Source organism: Amblyomma mixtum, chromosome 1 (genome assembly GCF_055824585.1).
Source record: "Amblyomma mixtum isolate Tamu chromosome 1, ASM5582458v1, whole genome shotgun sequence".
In the NCBI taxonomy this organism is placed as follows: Eukaryota; Metazoa; Arthropoda; class Arachnida; order Ixodida; family Ixodidae; genus Amblyomma; species Amblyomma mixtum.
This window is the reverse complement of record NC_143012.1, coordinates 316,522,226-316,543,736: the sequence shown is the minus strand read 5'-3', so window position 1 is coordinate 316,543,736 and position 21,511 is coordinate 316,522,226. Positions and strand designations below refer to the sequence as shown.

Genomic DNA, 21,511 nt, shown 5'->3' with positions numbered 1-21,511 from the left:
TACTGTTGACTTCTGCCCGTGCATCGGTGTGGAGGCACAATGAAGCGTTAAATATGGTTTATGGTGTGTTTAACGCCCCAAAGCTACTCAGGCTATGAGGGACGCCGTAGTGAAGGGCTCCGGAAATTTCGACCACCTGGCGTTCTTTAACGTGCATTGACACTACACGCTAAAGCGTTAAACAGTCAGCAGACCAGTGATGAAAAATACTGCTGCGGTGTTTACCCAGGCTACATAACAGCCATTTCGCTGGTTTCACATTGCTTCGGAATGCCTCGCTTTTTAGTCAGTGTTTAAGTAACAGACTTGAAATTGTTTATTAAAAACGTGCTGGAATGATGAGAATTGCTGTTGCATTGCTTTGAAAGGATGCAAGATCAACTGAAGGTTTTTTGTAAAAAAAATAGAATCACGCCACAGCTGAACCTTAGGGTTGATTACTCTGCAGTAGCATTTTTTTGTCGTTTAACTTCTGTTATTTAAGCCTCCGCAGATTTCAAGGCAAAATGATATTGTTATGTTCTGTTCTGTCAAAAAATTTACTTTATTTACTTGCTCGTTGTGCGAGAGAACAGCAATTTCATAATAACAATGGAAGAGTAATACTGATATATGTATTGTGGCCGTAACCGGTTCAACGGTGGAGATGTTTTTAGATAGCGTATGGTTACTGCCAGCGAAGTAATTCATTCCTGGAATAAAAATGCAAAACTCGTTATGTGCTTTGATTATTTCTTTTTTCTGTAATTTTCGGGATAACTGACCTTTGAAAATGATTTAGTAAGCACTCCCCTTCCATAGATTTTGTATTTACACGGGCAGTGGTTCGATAGCGAACACGTGGAGTTTTCACGATGTTTTTTCGTGTTCGTACAGTGTTTAACCCTGGTGCTGCAGTGAATAGGGTTGTGCTTGTTGGAGCGATGACATATTTGTATTTACTGTAACATTCAGCCGAAACAAAGAGTAGTTTTGCAGGCTCACTGACGGCGAAGTGCGCAAAATTTACTTGACACAACCAGTGCCGCCTTTGTAGACTGAAAACTGCGATTGAACGTTGCTTCAAAGAAGTCATGCGTATTAGCAGAAATTATGAAATCAGAGTTAATCCATCAGACTGTTCGGTATTGCAGTGCGTGTTGTTGTATTTTATGCCCGGAGCCATCAAGCGAGAAAAACTGAGTATTAAAAATGCCGTCTAGTTGATTGTAAAGTTTTGTCCATTTCAGACCAATGTAGTTGTTTTCTGATGCTGTCCTCATAGCCAAATATGCTTAGACACTCCTGCGTGTATGTGCGTGGTAAATTCGTGTAATAATAAGCAAGCGCATACGTCTATTCATCACAACACACCATCATGTGCGCACCTCATCGAATCGCGTATTCCTGAGCACGTTCACACCTCAAATTAATCTCTTGGTCCTGGATATTGGGATGGACGCCTTATTGCTTAAGCTTCGTGTTGAACACTGCTTAAGCTGGCAACAGTGAGGTCCCATTGGTGTGTAGCCCAATAATTCGTGACAATTCCTGCGATAATTAGCCAAACTAAATTATAAAACGTTTGTGGATTTACCGAAGCCACACCCATAGATAGTGCGAATAACAAATATGCTGTCGTCAGGTCAGTGGTAGATTTAACATATACACAACACAACGATGCTACACAAGCTATCACGCTGCCACTAGTGAAATTGTCCTTATAAATATACCGCTGCTCATTTTGCGCGTCCTTTGGAAAATTGTTAAAATTCTAAGCTATTTCTATTCTTCGGCTTCCCATAGATGCTGTGTGAATATAGGCTTATGCGCGAAGGAGCAACGATGGAAACCAATTTTTTCATGTTGGAGTAGTATACTTCCAGGAAAGCATGAAGCGCTAAAATATACGCGTCGTAGTTAATTTGCATTGAAGGACCTTGCTCACTGACTTTGGAATGCACTGAATGACCAGCAGAGCTATTCCTGGCTTGAACGAAGCGCGGATGCTCTTTTTGGGATGGCGTACCTCTAATTTCTATGTGTCAAGTGTGTGTTTTCAATAAAGTTCTAACCAATTATGTGGCTGCTGTCTCCTTACAAGGCATACCACAAGTTCTACAGCATTCAGTGCCGCTATTTTGTCGAATGCTGCTCAGCAGTGTCATCCAGATGCGCCACGGACTAAAGGTAATATGTTAAGTATTTTCTTTTGCTTATGCGTAACTGTAAGACAATGTTGGCTTTTTCAAAGGATGTGGACTATTCTTTGAGGAGTAAGCTCAAGGCGGCAGGTATGAACTATACGTGTAGTGACCAATGACGGAAAATTGTGGATAGGCATCAAAGAAACAATAACAATAAAGAGGTACCGGCACAGATGTTATGGCGTAAGCTCTGTGATCCTTCTCGACTGCTGTGAGGCTATTGCTCAAGCTGTCATGACAGAAATGATTACCTTGTTCGTCTAGTGACAAAACTGCATCGACTCCCCTTCTTCTGTCCTCTGACAGCGCCTATTCCAAAGTCACTGTGCCCGTTAAGGCACACGCACCGACCCCTTCATTTGGTCCTGTTGAGAGAATTGCTAATACTTGTCCAACCTTGTTCATTTGTTCATTTGTCTAACCTTCCTGAGAAAAAAACTTCCTTTTAGGAATAGGGTAGGGGATAGGTGTAAGCGCAGCAGAAACAATTCACACGCTTATACGTTGAAGAAACGTTTTTATTTTAGAGCGAGACACTTTTATACAAGTAACGCACTTGGGTGGCCGGCCGCTAAGGTTGCAGCCTATCTATGTACAGCAATGGTAGATATTAAATAAACACCTGAGCCTGACTGTGGTCGTTGCGAGTTTGATGCGCGTCATAAATAGTTCCTCCCAGCAGTTTTGCCAGGAAATTTTAACGGGTTCCTGAACGTATTAAATACTGATGGAGTTCGGGACAATCTCTGGGTCCAGATATGGGTATGGAAGATCCTTGCAGGAGTTTCTCTTCTTGATGTCTTCGCTGATCAACTTCAGCTCCCCTCGAAACCTGAAAATCGGAAAATAGCACCGGGAGTTTTCACCGACCGCCAACCTACAACCATTGCGCATGTAAACACGTGTTGTTGGATTAATAGCGTGCTTTGTCGTTAATAGAGCCTTTTTGCATAGCGTATGAGCGATTACGTACGTTATACGCGTTATAGTGGAAATCGCATGAACACTTTTAGTTTATAGTACACCAACCTGAACGCAACAATAGCGCAGGCCGCAGTGGCACCATCTGGTGTTAAAATGTGAAATGTTTGTTACATATTTTTCGCTCTTAGCCAAGGTTATCCAAGTCGTATCGCGTAGATAATCAGTTCCATCGCCAGTTTAGTCGAGCCAGGCCCAATTTTTTTGAGGTAACTGAGCCAAGCAAGACTTTCAATTACGTCATGTTCAGTTCTTTCAGGCTCTTCTGATTACCGCAGAAACGTCTGCTGTTGGCAAGGCTATCACTAGCTTGGCGTAAGAATCCAAATCAAGACAATCCACAGTCGGCGGTTCCTTGTTAGGGTTAAGAACTGCTGACTCTTTACTCAAAATAAAAAATAGATCAAGTTTATCTCTCGGTAAGCGTAGCTGACAATAGCTTTAGAAAGATTTAGTAGAAGGTTTAATTAAACAAAACGAACAATGCAAAACCTCGCGCGGTGTGCATTATGAAAAACTAAATAGCATGGATCGGTTCCAAGGCCGTGCCATATTTCACAAGCTCACAATTAAAGAGAAAATCACCCAAAAATAAAAGGAAGAACAAAGAGAATTGCGAACTTCTTACTCATCGGCAGCCTTGACGGCGAATGGTTCGTACATGTACTGAACCTCGAAGTCCCCCAGCGAGTTGGTGCCCTTACTGCTGAGAAGTTTCGTGATGATCATGCTGTCGAGCGTAACTTGCCGCGATGGGAGAATGGACACGATGTCCTCTTGCGTCCAGGCCCTCTGAAATTAGAGTAGAGTTTTCATTTACACCTGCAATGAGTATATGGTGTTAACGAGAAACGACTTCTCATTACATTTCAATTTTCAATTACACACATTGCTCAAATACTAGTGCCAACTTCTCTTTTCAAACATGCTTTATACAAACCATTTTACAGACAGCTTCGTAGACTGGAACATTTCTACTGACTGCGCATGTACTTGTTTTGTGCAGTTTTAGTGCTTCATAAATGCAGGGTGGATAGTTGACTGGCACCGTGCTATTATTCCTGATAACATACGTGACATTCAGTGCGAGTATCATCTTATCTTAAAGCGTTATTCGGACCTAACTAAAAAAAGCGACAGCCAACTAACACCGTTCCAAAAGGCCGCTTGTCAAAACTGGGGAACAAAAATTGGCAGTGGCCTAGCTCTGGTTAAGCCTGGATATACAAGCGAAAAGCTGCAGTTATGCTTTTGTTTGACGTCATGGCTGTCGCAGTTCGCGCACAATGCACTGCGAGCACCACGATAACGGTGTAGGCAAGCGCGTTATTAGCCCTCCTTCCGCATGCGTAGCAACTGTGGTAAACACGCGGCTGCAACGAAAGGGCAAACGATGGCGAGGAGGCGAGCGCGCAGTAGCCAACTCCCTCGCTACCACTTCTGGATCTTCTTTTCCTCCTTCCATGGCGAATGTCTGCGCCTCTTCTACGGCCGCCGTCGCCGTCGCTCATGCGTTCTCCCAACGCCTTGCGAAAGAACCTTCTCCTCTTGGGACGGCGGCGGCGACCGCGCGGCAGCGGCGAAGTGTAAAACGGTGGCGAGGAGGAGAAGTGGAGACGTAGCGCGCGACGTAGCGCGCGGCCTCTTTTATGGCCGTCGCCGCCGCTCACGCGTTCTCGCAACGCCTTGCGAAAGAACCTTCTCTTTTTGGGGCGGCGGCGGCGACCGCGCGGCAGCGGCAAGGGGTAAACCGGTGGCGAGGAGGAGAAGTGGCGACGTAGCGCGCGCCGCGGCGGCGCCGAGGGGTGGCTCACGCGAAGCGCGGCGTTGACGAGCCTAGTGAAGCTTCTCGCTTCAAAACTGGTCTGCCCATCTGTTCACTTTTCCAGTTAGTCCCTTTCTTCTGCAGATGTTTTTTATGCGCTTGTCCGCCCACAGAAACACTCAATAAATTTGCGGGAAAAACTGCTCAAATAAAAAATGACCATGGCATCACAAAGCCACAGATATGTATGCACGGATGTACGCGAAGAAATCAGGCGGAGTGAGAGCAGATAATCGACTGAAACAACAAGCTCCTTCTACTCGAATGAAAAGGAACTCGAGGGGAGACGACATACGGGCAGAAACAGATAGACGAGCGCTATCCAATTTGCCCAATTTTTCATATAATGAATCTAACTACTCCTATCACTTTTAAATGCTGAGATTAACAGAAAAACGCGATAAATATTTATATAACAAAAGCAACACGACACTGTCACGCACTTGTACCTTATCAATATATTCGAGCCCAAGAACTCACTCGTGATATCCAAGACAGTATAAATTTGGATTGGTTTATGGCGGTTCAACATCCCAAAGCGACTCCGGCTCTCAGGGACGCCATAGTGAAAGACAGGCCTTTCCCCATTCCAACGAACATAGCAGTAAGTGCACAGCAAAGTAGCTATAAAGACTTGCACCACGGTTGAAGTTCGTTAACTGGCCGTAAAATCTGTGCGACTTGTAATTTTCAATCTTATATCTGACATGTCGACGCCCGCTAACCGAGGATTATAGCGACCTTTCGCTACTGCAACACTCCGGCGAATGGACGGAGGGCAAATGCAATTATATCTCGGCACCAACTTAGACAGCACCAACTGAGAAGTTATGCTTTAGGCCGCCAGAAGGCGGCACTGAGATCGTTCTTTCAGGTTACAACTAATAGACAAGTTTTCCACACTCAGGTTTCGTCCACAGAGCTCGGTATGTCCCTATGCGACGAACCTTGTCTTTGGGCGGCCCGTTGTAGAGGAAGGCGGGGTAGTTGGGCGGGAAGGCGTACTCCTCGTACTGCTGGAAGTTCGCCGCCGCGTGCCCCACGCTGCACTGCTGGATGATGGCCGTCACGGTGTCGATTACCTGCTCCACGTTGACGAATTTCCCGTGCTCGTCTCCTGGCACGCCCTGAGGGGAAATAGCAGCAAATTGCCACTCGTGAGCAGTGACTGGTTCTCTGGTTTACCGACTACAGTTGATCGTTTGATTGTTCGATTGGGTCAGTGACCTAGCGAGTGACCTATTGAGTTGCTTCTGTACCTGTGTAGAAAGGCAAGCAAGGTGACGCCCCGTTCACCCTGTCAGCTTACGACGACGCAATCAGTGAACTCACACGAAATTATCATATCCCGAAAATCCAGCCATCTGGCCATCGCCTCCATCTTTAGGCGCTAATTGGTGGCCCATGAGTAAACTATATGGTAGCCTGTCTTTCATGATGGCTTACATAGGAACTACTGCATACATCTGATTTAAATGCAGGCCTTGTCGTGGCGATCCCAATAAGCTCAGCGGAATATAGGAAATGCATTAACTGATTGTTATAGAATAATATTGAGTTTTATATTGCTCCAATGGGGTAAGGAAGATTTTATTTCTCTTCAGTATCGGAAATGTATTGCTCAGTCGTACTGTTAGCCTGATGGACATGAAAATGACTACATTTAGTACTGAATTTTAGCGACCAGTATGAATCCTTGAAATTTCATGCAACATCTCGTGACACAAACACGAAATGCTACCTTGTCCAAAACGTCTCTATATAGATATATCATTCAGTGCTCCGCTGCGGTGGCTCAGTGGTTACGGTGCTCGGCTGCTGACCCGTTAGACGCGGGTTCGATCCCGGCTGCGGCGGATGAATTTCGATGGAGGCGAAATTTAGAGGCCCGTGTACTGTGCGATGTCAGTGCACGTTAAAGAACCCCAGGTGGTCGAAATTTCCGAGGCCCTTCACTACGGCGTCCCTCATAGCCTGAGTCGCTTTGGGACGTTAAACCCCAATAAACCAAACCAAACCATTCAGTACCGTACCTACCACAAGGAAAGCTCTCATCAACTGACAGCCCTCAGGCGACGCAGATCGGACGCCACACAAGCCAAGCTTAGCAGTAGCTGTCTGGGCCTCGGAAACAATTTTCTCCACTCCTATGATATCAGAGTTCAAATGACGCTTTCCAAAAAGAGCCTGATCGCTGTGCTATGTATAGTATTTTGGCTGACTGCACGCTGAGAGGACCCTGATGGCCAAGCTCCTTAGTTATATCCTCTTGCGGAAATGGTCTAGACCTTCCATACGGAATGGCAGATGGTAATAACCTATCCGAGATAAATACATCACTCAATGTAATACTGCTCTATGCACGATGCCAAGTGAGTAGTTTGTATAAATTAGCTTCCAAGCGAAGGCATGGTCTTGTTCAAATGGTGTTACTACTAACTGAAATCAATTATAAGTATACAAAAGTTCATGAAGACTGACCACGCCTTCGAGTTGGCACGTACGTAAGAGACTCGTACCCTAATTTTGCTCTGTTTTTGTTTCCGGCACATGATGAAAACTGATTCTGTGCAACACATTCATTCACCGAAGGTTATGGAGTAAGACGTTTTCGATAGCGTACGATGTTCGAAAATTCTGTGATGCCAAAAATTGATAAAACACACTAGACGTCTGCGGTAAATGTTTCAGCATTACACCAGATCTTAAATTGCTCCAGGAACGGTCAGACCGGCTAGTACAGCAGCGGCACCAGTTTCAATCTACCGAAAAGGAAGGACGTGCGTGGTTTCCGCTCCACGTTTTTAGCCACTAACGTTCTGATTACATGGAGCGATAGCCTAACCCACTAGTTTCTTGTGCCCAGGAATCTAATAAATGATTCATCTTGTTGTTGTTGTCTTTGTGGCCACGCACCAAACATATGGCACGGCCACGTGAGTGAATTATTCAGTGTACGGAATCTATCTGTACCGATTGCGTTCCTGGTTCATAAATATACGAAATGTTTATAAGGAATGGTTACCATGCTTTGCCTGGTAATCTATTCACCTTTGTTTTTTTTTCTCGTCTGTGCAGTGCCTCAGGAAGGCATCCACGAAACCACTACGTAGGCAAACACCACTTTTTCTATTTTTTTTTTGTTAGGTCTGCAGGGATACGAGAAGAGAGAGTACTCGCCTTTATGCCGACGCCCGTCAGGTGGCGCTCTTTAACAAGTTCGTCCCTCCACTGCTGGAGCTCGTAGTCGTTTTCAAGCTTCTCTGGCGTGTCTGCGTTATTTGAGAGATAATATGCTTGACACATTCTCGAGTGGCTGAGAAAAGAAGCGCTCACCGTAGTAGTAGTTGACAATCTTCGCCACGTATTTTCTGATCGCCGCGGTAATCCTTATTGCGTCGTCCCTGTACGGATACCAAGGCAGCACCTCCGGGCTGAGTACCTGTAGTTGAAACGCAAGTGGTACACAACTATGATTTCGCTTGCCTTGCGATTTATTTATTTATTTATTTCAAATACCTTCATGGCCCTGCGGGCATTATTGAGGGGAGTGGAACAAGCACAGATAAAAAAAATGAATACAATCACGGGTTACAGCACTACATATTGTTCACTGCATTGAGTTAGTACAAATTTCAACAATTCATGGAAATCTAGGCGAAGAAGATTTTTTATTTCATTGAGAATGCTCAGAACTGAATACTTAAGGCAACATTTTGTGCTACATTTCGCGATTATGATTTGTATGTTCACAAAAAGCAATAACTTTTTGTTCACGCTTTACATGTCTGGCGTAAAGCAATCCGTGCTCACAGGAGCTAAATATTATCTCACGTCGGACACAGCGCGTATGATTACGTCTCGAACTGTGACATGGCGAACATAATTTTTCATCTGATTGAAAAAGTCCTGCAAGATTACACGAACCAGCAATGACCACTGTGATGCTGCACGATTCGGTTAATGATGTATTATCGTGCCCAATATTACTTGCAACGCGTCGGGAGTGAACCGACTTAGGAGTATGCTTTAGAGCAAAAATAATGCGCCCCTATACTGAGCACCCAAACTATGCAAATACCCAATCAATGTCGCATTTCACAAATTTGCAGCAGCGCTGGTCTAGCACTTCCTCAAGAACTGACCTCTCGGCACAGCTCATACTGAGTGAGATAGTATATCTACCAAACTCAACATTTCTATGAACTTATTTTTCGCTGATTGCGTAATTGCAGATCAGAAGGACTGACAGCGAAGAAACCCTTTCTGTTCTTCCTGCACTAGTGAACGCATCACGGGTGATTCTAGCATAAAGTGACTGCAACGTTCACCAAACAAAGTTAGCAGTGTGATAACTCACCCCTCTTGACTCTATATCCGTTTCTGGGTTCCCATGAACGTCGAGCCTCCAGACATCCAGTCTGTTCAAAGAAAAACCAAAATTTGTATGACAACCAGCATGCGAATAAAACGCGGTAATGTGATTTAGGACTCTGCGCGAATCCCTTAGTTTCATTTGGGTTGCCGTGCAGAATTGCCTTTTTTTTATTTGCGATTTGTTTCTTTATTAAACCAGCACACAGCCAGTCGTCCCCATGAGCTTTTCCTTGGAGTCGCACGTTCCAGTCACGCTTAACCTCATTCGCGATTTATTAACAGCAGAAGTCTTCAAAGGGGACGCTTAAAAAAAGGAACTCTACTACACGAATGTTATTTGTCTGCGAAAAATTGCTAGTCTCCTATAGCACTGTTTGAATCATCTTCGCATTAATGTTCCATCAGACAGCGGTCCAGTGCGCGAAGAAAGTCTAAAACGGCAGCCGTCCAACTTCCTCACCCTCTCCGAATGATCTCGAACATCCCGTTCACTCCGACAGCCAGAGTCTTGTCCACCCATCCTCCTGGACTGATGAGTTTGCTGATGCCACGCCTGCAATGGGGCGTGGAATCAATGCAGTGCGGCGCATGGGTACAGTTACTTCCCCGAATTAACTCAACTCCTTGACACTAGAGGGCACGTTAAGCGCTAGTTCTTTAGCTTCTATACTGATTTCCCTTTAATTGGAGGAAAACATGTTAGTAGTGAAGCAGTAAATCAGATAGGCTTTACTATTAAACCAAACGGAAAGACACACGAGTACAGAAAATTCTATGTTAAAGAAGGAATATGCCGACATATTTTTCGGCGTTCAAATGAAGCTGACGAATGTCTATGACGCCTAGCACACACACGTAAACACAAATTAGTCAGCATGAGGTAAGAAGAACAATAGGAGGCAACACTCACGAATTGATGGCGATCAGGAAAAGAAAGTGCGGAGCCATGAGCTTGAACAGGGGGTGCGATGGACTCAGGTTCCGATGCGTGCACACAGTGACGCCTTCCATCAGCAGGTGCGTGAAGCCTGAAGGGTGATGTGGGAGAGTAGAATGAGTGAAGTGCGCCACTCTCACACGAAGTCACTTCAAATCTAAGAAGTGACGCAAAACTACTGCATTGGAGCGACCAGAACACTGGGACTATTTTAACATTTACATGACTTATCCGCAGATTAGAAATATACGGCCCAAGACTCGCCCTTCTCTTTTATGTGGACAATATAAAACACTTGTACGACTAGTGTAAGTGTCAGTGCAGCTTCTGATCCTCAGATCGACGACATCACGCGAGCATTAACAAGACACACCAACACACGGCCAAGAGGCACGTGCATAAGATTATAAAGGAAGATAGTTCACATGTTTATCGAAACACTTTGAAATAATTTTGTGGCTGCTTCTTCGAAAAAAACCCAATACCTCTCATTAACGCTGCATACATTGCAAGTATCAGGATCGCAAGAGTGATCCCCAGTAAGACTAAGCAAGCCTTATGTTCTCCTAGTTTGCGTCTATCAGGCATCCGATGATGCTTACCTAAGTGTGAGCACGACTGGTGATAGCTGGAGTCTGAGTTGTTATAATACATCTTGGCGGCTATCCACGTGTACGGGGGGTCAGACGGCAGAAACACCTGGTTTGTAAAAAATTGAAAGAAGAGTTATTTACGAAACTGAAAATTAAAAAAAAAGTTTCGTTATTGTAGATGCATAGGAACGATTGCGAACGTACGGGGTTGTCTACTGCTTTCTGCTGCCTTAACTGAATGGCGATGGGCATCAAGTCGTTTCTCTTGTTGAGGAAGAAGAGAGCCATGGATCCCCACAGCTGAAAAGAACATCATAATTAGCGTTAGAGAGGTGCTAACCGAGCGCTTTAAAATAGAGGCACCTGCTGCAGTAGAGAGACATAAATCATCATATGCAAAAATAGTAATCCGAAGCCAGGGCTGTGCTAAATTTCAATTAAAGGCCGACAAAACTGAAATAATATATTGGCAACTTGAGAAGGGAAAGCTAATATTAACGCGTGAAATAATAATGGAGTAAAATGCACCACAAGTGAAGCAGCGGCGCGTTTCAACTCACCGTTTCTCCTGTCATCAGGGGAACACCTTCGACGAGAGGAATGTCTGTTATGAAGATCTTGTTGTTCTCCAGAGCTTCATCCAAGCTCATTCCTTCGAGAAAGGGCTTGACCATGTATTCTTCCACGGCAAACCTGAGAATTCACGTTTGTTTGAACATGCATTTAGCGCGGCCAAATTCTGGTGCACACTTTTATGACGTTATCATTTTTGGTATTCAGCATAAAATGCTTCCAGCTCGTATACTCAGCAAACTCAACCAAAACAACGTCCGGAAACTACGGCGAACCTGAGGGCGAACATGAAGCGAACTTTCCGAGAATTTACGTCCGAATGGTAAGCACCTTGGCGCACGCTGAACAATCAGTGGGGGCGAGTGCAAGGGTGCGGGCGTCGTGCGGGTTTTCGAACACTGCAACCGCGGCGAAGGTCGAGCTGGTGGCACTGAGTAGCACTGTCTGTGTTACAGCGACTCTATATACTCATTGCTCGCAATCTGCGATGCAAGCTGACGTGGAAGTGAGTCAGATGTCAAGGTTGCGTTTGTGTGCGCTCCAGCTTTGAGATAAGGAACCAACTGACCCGGAGAGTCTCCGAAAAAAAAAAGAAGGCATAGAGGTGGTGGACCGCGGCTCGCGCTCTTTCGACCGAGAGACTCCGCGTATGGTATGGTTGTGTTGGTGGAGAGAAGATCTTGAAATAAGGTTCTTTTTTACTCTAGACGCGGTAATCTTACAGGCCTGTGCCGTTGATTCATGAACGCGTGATGTTGAGTGCATACTTCTCTGGCTAGCTCTGCGCTAGAGCAAGGTCAGCGGCCGTAATGCATTGTGGTAAGGCTGCATGACTTGGACAAAAGCGATTTCAGGAAAGTGGCCAGCATTATCTGTGAAAGATCCTAGACTGCGCTACACCAACGCCTTAAAACATTGCATGCCTACGTCTCTTCTCGGGCGGCGAGAGAGATTGCATTTGTTTAAAGAACCGCCTCAGGTACGCTGCGCTTCGTTTCGTTACTGCAAAATATCAGCATGAAATCGATTTTTGCAATTTTGCAGACAGTTATGATGGGCGGGTTCAGCCAGTTAGCGAACGATAGTAATTCAGTATGAAAAGAACGGAGTTCAAGAACTGCCGTTTACTATTAAGGAAAAAATGGTGTGATGCACGTATTCTGTGACTTTGGGTAGTACATTGCAGTGATTCTTTCCTCTATTCATTCCTGTTCTCCTTCGTTAGTGCTATCTTCAATTTTTATGTACCGCATGACACCAAGGAAGCAGTGTGACTTATTGGCTGTGATATCAAAGTTGGGTCTAAAATTTACATCGCGAAGGAGCTGTTGCAAGGTACAGCGAAATCCTACGAGTTCATCTCCCTATGCTTACATCCAGACCGTTTCTAACCAAATGCTATGAAGAACGTGTTCTATACAAGCGTTTTGTCTTCTGTGCAAGGTCACTACTTCCAAAAACGGGGCTCTTTTATTACTGCATTTCTATGAAGAGTTGAAAAATAATTAAAGAACCGCAGCGGTTCTAACTTTGAAGTCCGCTTTTTATTATCCAGGAATTTCGATAACGGTCGTAGCAAAAAACTGCAGCCAAGAACTTACTTTTCCGGAATAGCTTTGCAAAGCGTTATGAGATAAGGGTTGACGCCTTGTACTCGTTGCAGACCGAACCACCGATCTTCGTTCCAGTGATCCAGGCACTGCGGTTTGTGAAAGCGGTAAAAATCAAAAGAATGACACACGCGAGTTTTAGCAATACTTCAAGGAAATAAAATAATCCTTACAATCATTATCATTAGCCTAAGTCAACTACAGCAGGACAAAAGTCTCTGCTATATTCTTCCCATTAACCCAGTCGCGTGCCAACTCCGGCCGCCTTATCGCCGCAAATTTCATAATCTCATCAACTTACCTGACTCGCTACCGCCCCCTGCTACTCTTGCCTTCTCTTGGAATCTATTTCTTTACACTAAGGGACCATTGGTTATCATACCTTCACATTATACGTTTTAGCCATGCTCATTATGAACGTCACTGTCAGTAAAGAGCTCTGGCAGGCTCGTGCCAACCACTTGACCAAACGCTTTCAAGACATGTACTATAAAGACGCCAAGCCCACAGATAACGTCACAACGTCTGCATCAGTTGGGAGAAAAATTCATGTCATACTCCAGCACATTAACGTTCCCACCTCCACTGCTGTAGAAGTTAACGCGATGGCGGAAGCCATCTTTTTCCATCAGGACACAACGTACAATCATACAGGGCACCCTATGCGCCTTTATTGACAATAACATACCTGAGCACTTGAGGGACCTCTTAAACATCCATATTAGTCATTATATCGCATTCTCAACTGAGGGTTTTCATGGAATAGATTCCGGGCCACCTGGGTATATAGGGCCATCAGCGGGCACATGCGACCGAAACGCAGCCATCGAGCAACCTTCCAACCTTGCCAGACATTTATGACACCAAAGAGGAATGAGTAATTCACCGCAAGTTGCGAAGAAACTGACTTCAACAGAGACAGGCTTCGCGTGGGCCGCTGAGAGTTACCATCCCCTGAGCGTGCTCTTTCACGACGCGATACCACTTAAATTCACCAAGCTCAGACGCACTCCTTGCCATGCGACATGTTCAACGTCGTATCAACAAATGGCAAGGACGCCCGCACTTCCAAGTCTCGAAGGCACTAAACACGCGTACTCAAAGTGCCCTAGGGCTGCCAAATCGCCCCATTTCTTCCTCAATATTCTGCTACCTTCCCACATCTTTCATGTAAGGCGGAGCTGGACCACGTCACCTCCAGAACTGCAAGCCGCTCTGTGGCCCCGTCTGCCAACACATATCCAAGGCATCCTAGGTAATGCGCGATTTGGAACAACACCACGGTGCTCAAGTCACACCGAATACGTCACAGACACAAACACGTCTGGGACATGAGCTGAAGTATTTTCTCTCTCTCTCTCCATTCGCTCAGGAACTCGGCTCTACAAAGTAGCTCACCCTGGGCTCTCCGAGGCTGTACTTGTACACCCGCCTCAGGTCGTCCATGGATTGCCAGTGCGTCACCTTGATCTTGATCAGCTTGGTCTCAACCATCATCCGCGCCTTCATCGACAGGATGTCCCACTGAGAAAAGGGGAAGGAAAACAAATGCGCGCGTGCATAGAAAATTTTTTGCCCGATAATCTTGGAAAAAACTCTGTTGACAAGTTATAATCCCTTCGATTGAAACTTCCAGATAAATTCAGCAAAAACTTTGAGAACACTGAGTGACAAGTTACAATACAGGAAGTTATATAGAGAGCGCCCAAAATTGCTCTGTTTAATTGTAATGAAGAGGCACTCGTTGATTAGCTGTCTTATAGTGTTGTGTAGATTTTTTTAAATATATTGTAACAAACAAAAATAAAGTATTTACTTCCAGAGTACTGCGAGATATGCCTTACCTTGTATTCATGGCTGAACTGTTCATCCTCAGGAAGGCGGTATGACTGAAAAGAGTAATACGCACAATTAAGGGTAAGACTTCAAATGGGAAGTCCAGCTCTAGCTCAAGTCCTGCTTTCCGCTTCAAATGCTCAGAAAGTGTCGAAATATTTTGAGTAAGCAACCCTTCCACCGAATTTAATTGTTTATCAAGGTAAAAATATAATTGCCGATATGCGCAAGAAAGTGAACTACTACAGCGACCATTGATTCAGACAAACTAGCCCTGACATCGTCACCTTCCAACTAGTTTGATTGCATGTTGATTTTTACTGCGCACATCCATCTCAGATGTAAAAGAAAAACTGACGCTGCTCACCATTGAAGTTGTAAAGAGCACATGTCAGCAGGGATTATATTTTGGTGCCAGAAAGCGGTTCAGCTTGTAAAAAAAAAACACCAGTTAAAGCACTGAACTCTTAAGACCTGAGCTGCCGGCTACATTACATGTTGGCCCTGAATATTTCATTCGCTTAATCTGTGCTGTCTCCTCCTCTTTGCCTTGTTCATCTCTTAACCTTCAGTGCTTTTCGCATATGTATCCAGTGTGGCACAGTTACCGGGCCTTTGTTAAAGCACTGAACTCTTAAGACCTGAGCTGCCGGCTACATTACATGTTGGCCCTGAATATTTCATTCGCTTAATCTGTGCTGTCTCCTCCTCTTTGCCTTGTTCATCTCTTAACCTTCAGTGCTTTTCGCATATGTATCCAGTGTGGCACAGTTACCGGGCCTTTGTTAAAGCACTGAACTCTTAAGACCTGAGCTGCCGGCTACATTACATGTTGGCCCTGAATATTTCATTCGCTTAATCTGTGCTGTCTCCTCCTCTTTGCCTTGTTCATCTCTTAACCTTCAGTGCTTTTCGCATATGTATCCAGTGTGGTGCAGTTACCGGGCCTTTCCTGGGCTTTCTCCACATGCTCCTCCTTGACATGTCTGCTTCTTGCGCTTTCGAGGACACGATTTTCACCGCTTTTCTAACCCTGGCGTCAGCCAATACCCGCAAGGAGAGCATCGCATCACCTCTAGCATTACATGACGTTCATCGCCGTCGTACCTGTGTGGGTCCCTCGGGTATCCAGGCCTTGTAGCGGTACAGCTTGCGCTTGCGCTGTAGCTCATCGCGCCGCTGGCGCTGGTTGGGGTCGTCGTGGGGCAGCACGCAGTCGTACAGAGCGACGAAGAAGTGCACGCTCGCGGGGAGCCACCGGTGGAAAGGGAACACGTACAGCTCGCCCGTCAGCTGGTCCAGCACTTCGATGCGGTCCACGAACCAGGCGTGGCCGAAGCCGAAGCTGTCGCGCCACACCTCCACCTGCGCGAGAACAGGCACCAATGGTACGCGATATCACCACAGCAGTGACGTAGACAAAAGCTTCGGAGCGGAGAACAAAAACTCAGGAGAGCGTTGAAATAGCTGTTGTTGTTGTTTGCCTCATAAAGTGGCTCATACCCACAAGAAGGATTGTCCATGAACAAGCGGTGACGACCAGTTTTGCAAAGTGCATGCGGCAAACATGGAATGATGTCAGAAATTTGAGCAACTCAGTTTCCGTGACATAGGCGCTGTCAATAGTGTATGTCGTTTCTACTTCTTTGTCTAGAATGTTTCTTTACGCCTCAGCACTGCTAGCCTTCCACAAAGCTACAAGAGCAGTTTCGATGCGCAGCGAACAACGGCTCACAGTAATTGGAGAGTCCAGCGTCATTATTATGCGTCTCTAGTAACTGCTCTTGCGTGGGACAGCTCTTGAAAATGATATATTTATTTATATAGTAAAAGAAAACCAGTCAGTGGTGAAATATTACTTTCAGAGGCTCAACATACGCCACTATACACAGCAAGTGATTTTATGAAATATTTATATATATATATATATATATATATATATATATATATATATATATATATATATATATATATATGTATAAAATATACACATATATAGAAATACGCAAGAAATAATGTTTTGGCTCCGTTGAGGTAGCTTGAGACTTGGCGCCTTAATCTAATTTTATTGGGACCGGGGAAGCACTGTAATATTCAGCGTAGAGTGGGCACCCGGAGTGAAGTCTGAAGGGCTCACTTTTCTGCCGGCAAAAAAAAAAAAACAAAAAAAAACTAGATTTTCGGAACCTCGTACATAGTTGCAGGAGGAAGGTTATGCAAGGAGAGGGCTGAGTCGGGCTGGTTGGTTCATGTTGAATGGTACGGCAAAACAGCGCTGACGGACGGGACGGAAGAAGATGAGACATGTGTTCAGCGCATCAGCGCATGTGTTTGTCTCATCTTCTTCCGTCCCGTCCGTCAGCGCTGTTTTGCCGTACCATTCAAGGTTATGCAACTAGCGCATACAAAATATGTATGCACGCACAGCGAAAGTGCCACAAAACCTCCCAACAGAATGAGCGCTGGAATTTTATACTATATTTGAAGATATTGGGGGCAAAAATACTGCAGAGTCCGCAACTACAGGTAATCCGCAAAGCGCAAAATTTCAGCTTTTAAATACGTATATTCCGCGGATTGTATAGTGGAAACTACGGTAGCTTTTTTTTTTAGATTCCTTAAGGACGTCTCACGGTATTGGTCATTGGTTATAGCAATTAAAGGAAAATGTTGCACACTAAAGACCGCCGGATGCAAAAATTATATGAAAAACTCTTGTTTTATAACAAACTGACAACAATCGCAGACAAAAGAATTTATTGTTAAGCCGCCTATTGGAACGGCTAAGGATTGCGTAATTGACATCTTAAGTTTGTCTTCATGCATCCACAGCTGTTATTTTTTAAGCAATGACGTCGCAATGATTTTGCAATAATCGTGAAATCAAATTTTTGCGGTGAATTTTATTGCGTGCGGACCCTTATCTCATGCTTGAAGTTTAAATTAACATGTAGTCTTTCGTTCTCTAACATTTTTTTTCTCCCTAATGCCAGCTATTTCGCCTTAACAGATAGCAACACTGCACTGGTATATGTACCTAAAATCTACACTGTACTAAAAACGATCGCCATCAGACATATTCCTCAGCACACATTTGAAAAAGATGACATCACTTCGCAGTGCCTTCCAGGTAACAGTGGCACCGTTGGTAATGCACTTGTAGACAAAGCTGCTTTATGGGCCCACGTTAGAGCGCAACAATATCTTCGTTCTACCGGGAAAAATCCGACGCGACAATTCGACTTTGTTTTCATGGAGCGCTCCGAGAAGCTCGGGCCACACTTGTACAACCGCGACCCTTTTCTGCAACTCAAGCTACCGCCCGGCCCCTCCCGTGAAGCTGCGACGCTGTTGTGGGGATTGTGGTTTAGGACAACATTCACAAGTGCTTATTTCTGTCTAGTTGGTACGGCTGACTCTTCAGCGTGTGAACCGTGTCGGCGTGAGTCGGCGATGATGCACTTGCCTTTCCACGACACTGGCTTTGACGACGAACGAGTGTGTCTTGAAGCCGCCCTGCACAGTTTAGATTGGCGTTTCCCAACAAAAGCTGAGATTGCAGGATATAAAATCGCATCAACACACAACACATTAAAGAGCTGCTTAGGAATTTAAGAGCCGTAGCCTTAAGCGGCTGTCTGCAGAGACACTGTGGACTTGCTTTGCTTTTACTGATCGCACAGGACCTATGACCACGACCGCGTTCCGTTTTCATGACGAATTCAATCTCTCCGTTTCACTTTTCGGTCGCAAGTTTTATCTCCTATCGCTTGCGTAGGGTAACCAATTGGGCATAGGCCTCGTTAACCTCCCTCCCTTCCTTTTCTTCATTTTTTTTTTCTCGCTTCCCCTCGTTCGCTCTGCAGACGCCCCAAGCACAGCAGTCATACCACCCATGTTACGCCGCATCATTTCTCGGACTGCCGTGGAAAAGTAAGCCTAACCACAAACTATCCTCTGGTCGCTTCCACAGCGTGAGTTTCACTTCTTGTAAGGTGAGAACAACAACACAAAAAAAGAAGTACCAATATAGGGCGATGCTTTAATGAATTCCCAACGCCATTACGGCAAACGTGTGATGCGCGGGAAAACCCCGGACTTCCGGCCGTTAAACGCTGCCAACGTTATCGGCTGGGAACAGCCGGGCGAACGACCTCTCAATCCGGTTGCAGCGAAGCAGGATGTTTTGTATATTGCGACATTGCGTGGACGCTAAACAGGCGGAGCGTTCTTTTTCTTTTTTCAGCTGTTTTCTTTTCTATTCAAAGTGTAAGTTTTGACCTGCAGGATTTACGAGGAAGAATTATTGCTAGAAAAGGACTACGAAACTAGGGTAAAAAGAAAAATAGCAACTTCCCTGCTTCTTAAAAAGCACTGTGCTGTCTTACATGCGAATGTAGCCAACCCTTAGTTCGAAAGTAGCAAGTACGTTCGGGGTAGTTGTACTTATGGCGACAATTTGGCAAAAAGCTGAAGAAAAGATAACATGTTTGCGGCGGGAACCGGACTCATAACCTCCGCAAGTTGCGTGAGGTGCTCTCTCGAATTAACCACCCCAGCTCAGATTAGAGAGCGCCGAACTTGACAGCGCATCGGCAGTTTGGCATTTCGCCTCCAACGAAATACGGCTGCCGGGGCCAGGAATCGAGACCACGATATCCTGCTCGAAAGCAGGTACACCGCAGTCATTCAGCCGGCCCGGCTAGTATATCTTTAAAATTACACACACTCTCTCTCTGTCAGCATTGCACTAGAGACAGGAGCATGCCGATCGGCGTCACATACCTTGGCTACGGCGCCGAAGTTGAGGATGGGCCTGACGCAGAATGAGGACGTCTCCCCGCGCTCGTGGTCGTTCTTGAAGGTGTGGTTGAGCGTGATGATGGGCGACTTGCGGCCGTCCGCGTCGTGGAGGCGCATCCACACGTTGGCGTCAGTGCCGGCGCCCCGCCGGTCGCCCGTCACCACCGAGACGAGGTAGCCGCCCTCGGTGAGCGAGTCCATGCGCGCCAGCACGGGCCCCATGGCTGCCCGCTGAGTGCTCGACGCGGCCGCTTCGGTCGCTGACGGAGGCGAAGCGCTGGCCCCTTCGGAAGCTGCGTGAGGAAGGGGTGAGCGGCCGTCCGTTAGTAGAGTTAAGCATGCATACGAAGGAAGCCGTCATTCTTTGAAACCAGGCAAAGTTGGGTTCCTTCGTATTTATCCTAACGAGCCAATCACATCCCCCTTTTTTCTATGGTCAAAATGTATCGAAGAGTTCTTTGACTACTTCTCGGAAGCAACAGCTTGAAAAACATATTTTTTTCATAGTGGGAAAACATTGTATGACACGCCATGTATGCTTTCGTGATGCAGAGAGGCACGTTGAACTTCATGCGATTAACAAAGATACCAGCAAAAACAAAATGAAGTTCTTTAAGTTTGTAAGACAATCTTGCCTAGACCTACTGACCACGTGGATGCACGTGGATGACGTGAATACGAAAATATCGCGTGTGTGGCACTATAGTCATAAAGTAACGAAGGATATGTCACTAAAATCTTGTCAGAAGAGACCATAAAACAGAGGAAAGGAACCTTAAAGAAGGTAGCGACCCTTTTAGAGTGCAGTATGAACCTGAACAAGTGGAGAACACCACCCTGTGCACATTATAGAAAAGCTGGCCTCCTTACGGGCTTTGGTGCACGCCGAAGTATTCGAATCCATTGTCAATGATACAATTTTTCAGACAGGAAAAAGTTAGAAAGTATCGTGGTAATTCGAATGTAGGCTACAGTTAGCAGCGACCACGTCGCATACCTATAGTACTCAGTATCTGGTAAGGACAAGATACGGGACAATAGAAAAGCCCAACTGTAATTTCCTCTTTACTTCTGATTCTCTTCGCTCACCCGCACTGCCTCACAGTGCGGCAGACGTTGCCGGCAGGATCGTCCATTGTGCATCGCAAACGCTATGGATGAGGTAATCACCTGTAAAGTAACAGTGTCACGCCGGCAGAACAGCGTTTCCGCTGCGTCGGCTGAACCAATCAGGATTACGGCCGACAGAACCCTGTTATCTTCGGTTCTTGAGCATATCCTATATTTATGCTGCGCCTCCTTACCATTGGGCCATACCATGGTTTGTTAAAGCAGTCAACGACGTAGTCCATTACTACACACGATTAAGTTCATTATCCAGGCCCCACGAGTTTTTTTAAGTTCCAAAAGAGACAACAACTCATGTGATTTGTCTCATGCGGGGAGAAAAGAGCGGATTACTATAATGATCGGGAGTTATGTGTGTAAGTGATTTGTAAGCTTACAATGAAGGAACGAAGAGGTAAGGAGAAAAGAGTAAGTATGTGGCGCTGGGCGAGTTCCTCTGTGGAAGTGATTAATATTTCTTTTTTTTTTTGCGGCATGTTTGGCGAAGGAATGGTTAGCCTAATACTACGCCTTCACAATGCATTGCCGACCCTAACGACTTCGGTTTCGCACTGGATCATAAATCTCATAAAAATCTGAAACTGTCGTTTGCATGGAAACAGCTTGAAACTCTGTCTCTCTCTAGGCCGGCCCAGTATGCCGCATATCTTTCGGGTAGCTAA

At 45.4% G+C, this 21,511-nt stretch overlaps 1 protein-coding gene across 4 annotated transcripts in view; it reads right to left on the bottom strand.

The window, feature by feature from the left end:
• Positions 1–2,683: 2,683 nt before the first annotated feature.
• Positions 2,684–21,511, bottom strand: part of LOC149372559 (allene oxide synthase-lipoxygenase protein-like) — a 39,317-nt gene continuing 20,489 nt past the window's right edge. For 3 of the 4 annotated variants that reach the window (XM_089567061.1, XM_089567060.1, XM_089567058.1), the window contains exons 2-17: positions 19,704–20,014; positions 16,026–16,283; positions 14,927–14,971; positions 14,481–14,606; positions 13,074–13,171; positions 11,460–11,592; positions 11,104–11,199; positions 10,909–11,005; positions 10,280–10,397; positions 9,830–9,922; positions 9,353–9,413; positions 8,329–8,434; positions 8,173–8,264; positions 5,940–6,119; positions 3,796–3,959; positions 2,684–3,018 (exon numbers count right to left, since the gene is read on the bottom strand). In XM_089567061.1, coding sequence (XP_089423187.1) covers positions 2,904–3,018; positions 3,796–3,959; positions 5,940–6,119; positions 8,173–8,264; positions 8,329–8,434; positions 9,353–9,413; positions 9,830–9,922; positions 10,280–10,397; positions 10,909–11,005; positions 11,104–11,199; positions 11,460–11,592; positions 13,074–13,171; positions 14,481–14,606; positions 14,927–14,971; positions 16,026–16,283; positions 19,704–19,943 — 2,022 coding nt within the window. In that variant the 5' untranslated portion in view covers positions 19,944–20,014 and the 3' untranslated portion in view covers positions 2,684–2,903. The remainder of the gene's footprint in view (positions 3,019–3,795; positions 3,960–5,939; positions 6,120–8,172; positions 8,265–8,328; positions 8,435–9,352; positions 9,414–9,829; positions 9,923–10,279; positions 10,398–10,908; positions 11,006–11,103; positions 11,200–11,459; positions 11,593–13,073; positions 13,172–14,480; positions 14,607–14,926; positions 14,972–16,025; positions 16,284–19,703; positions 20,015–21,511) is intronic. The other variant, XM_089567059.1, reaches the window with a different exon arrangement.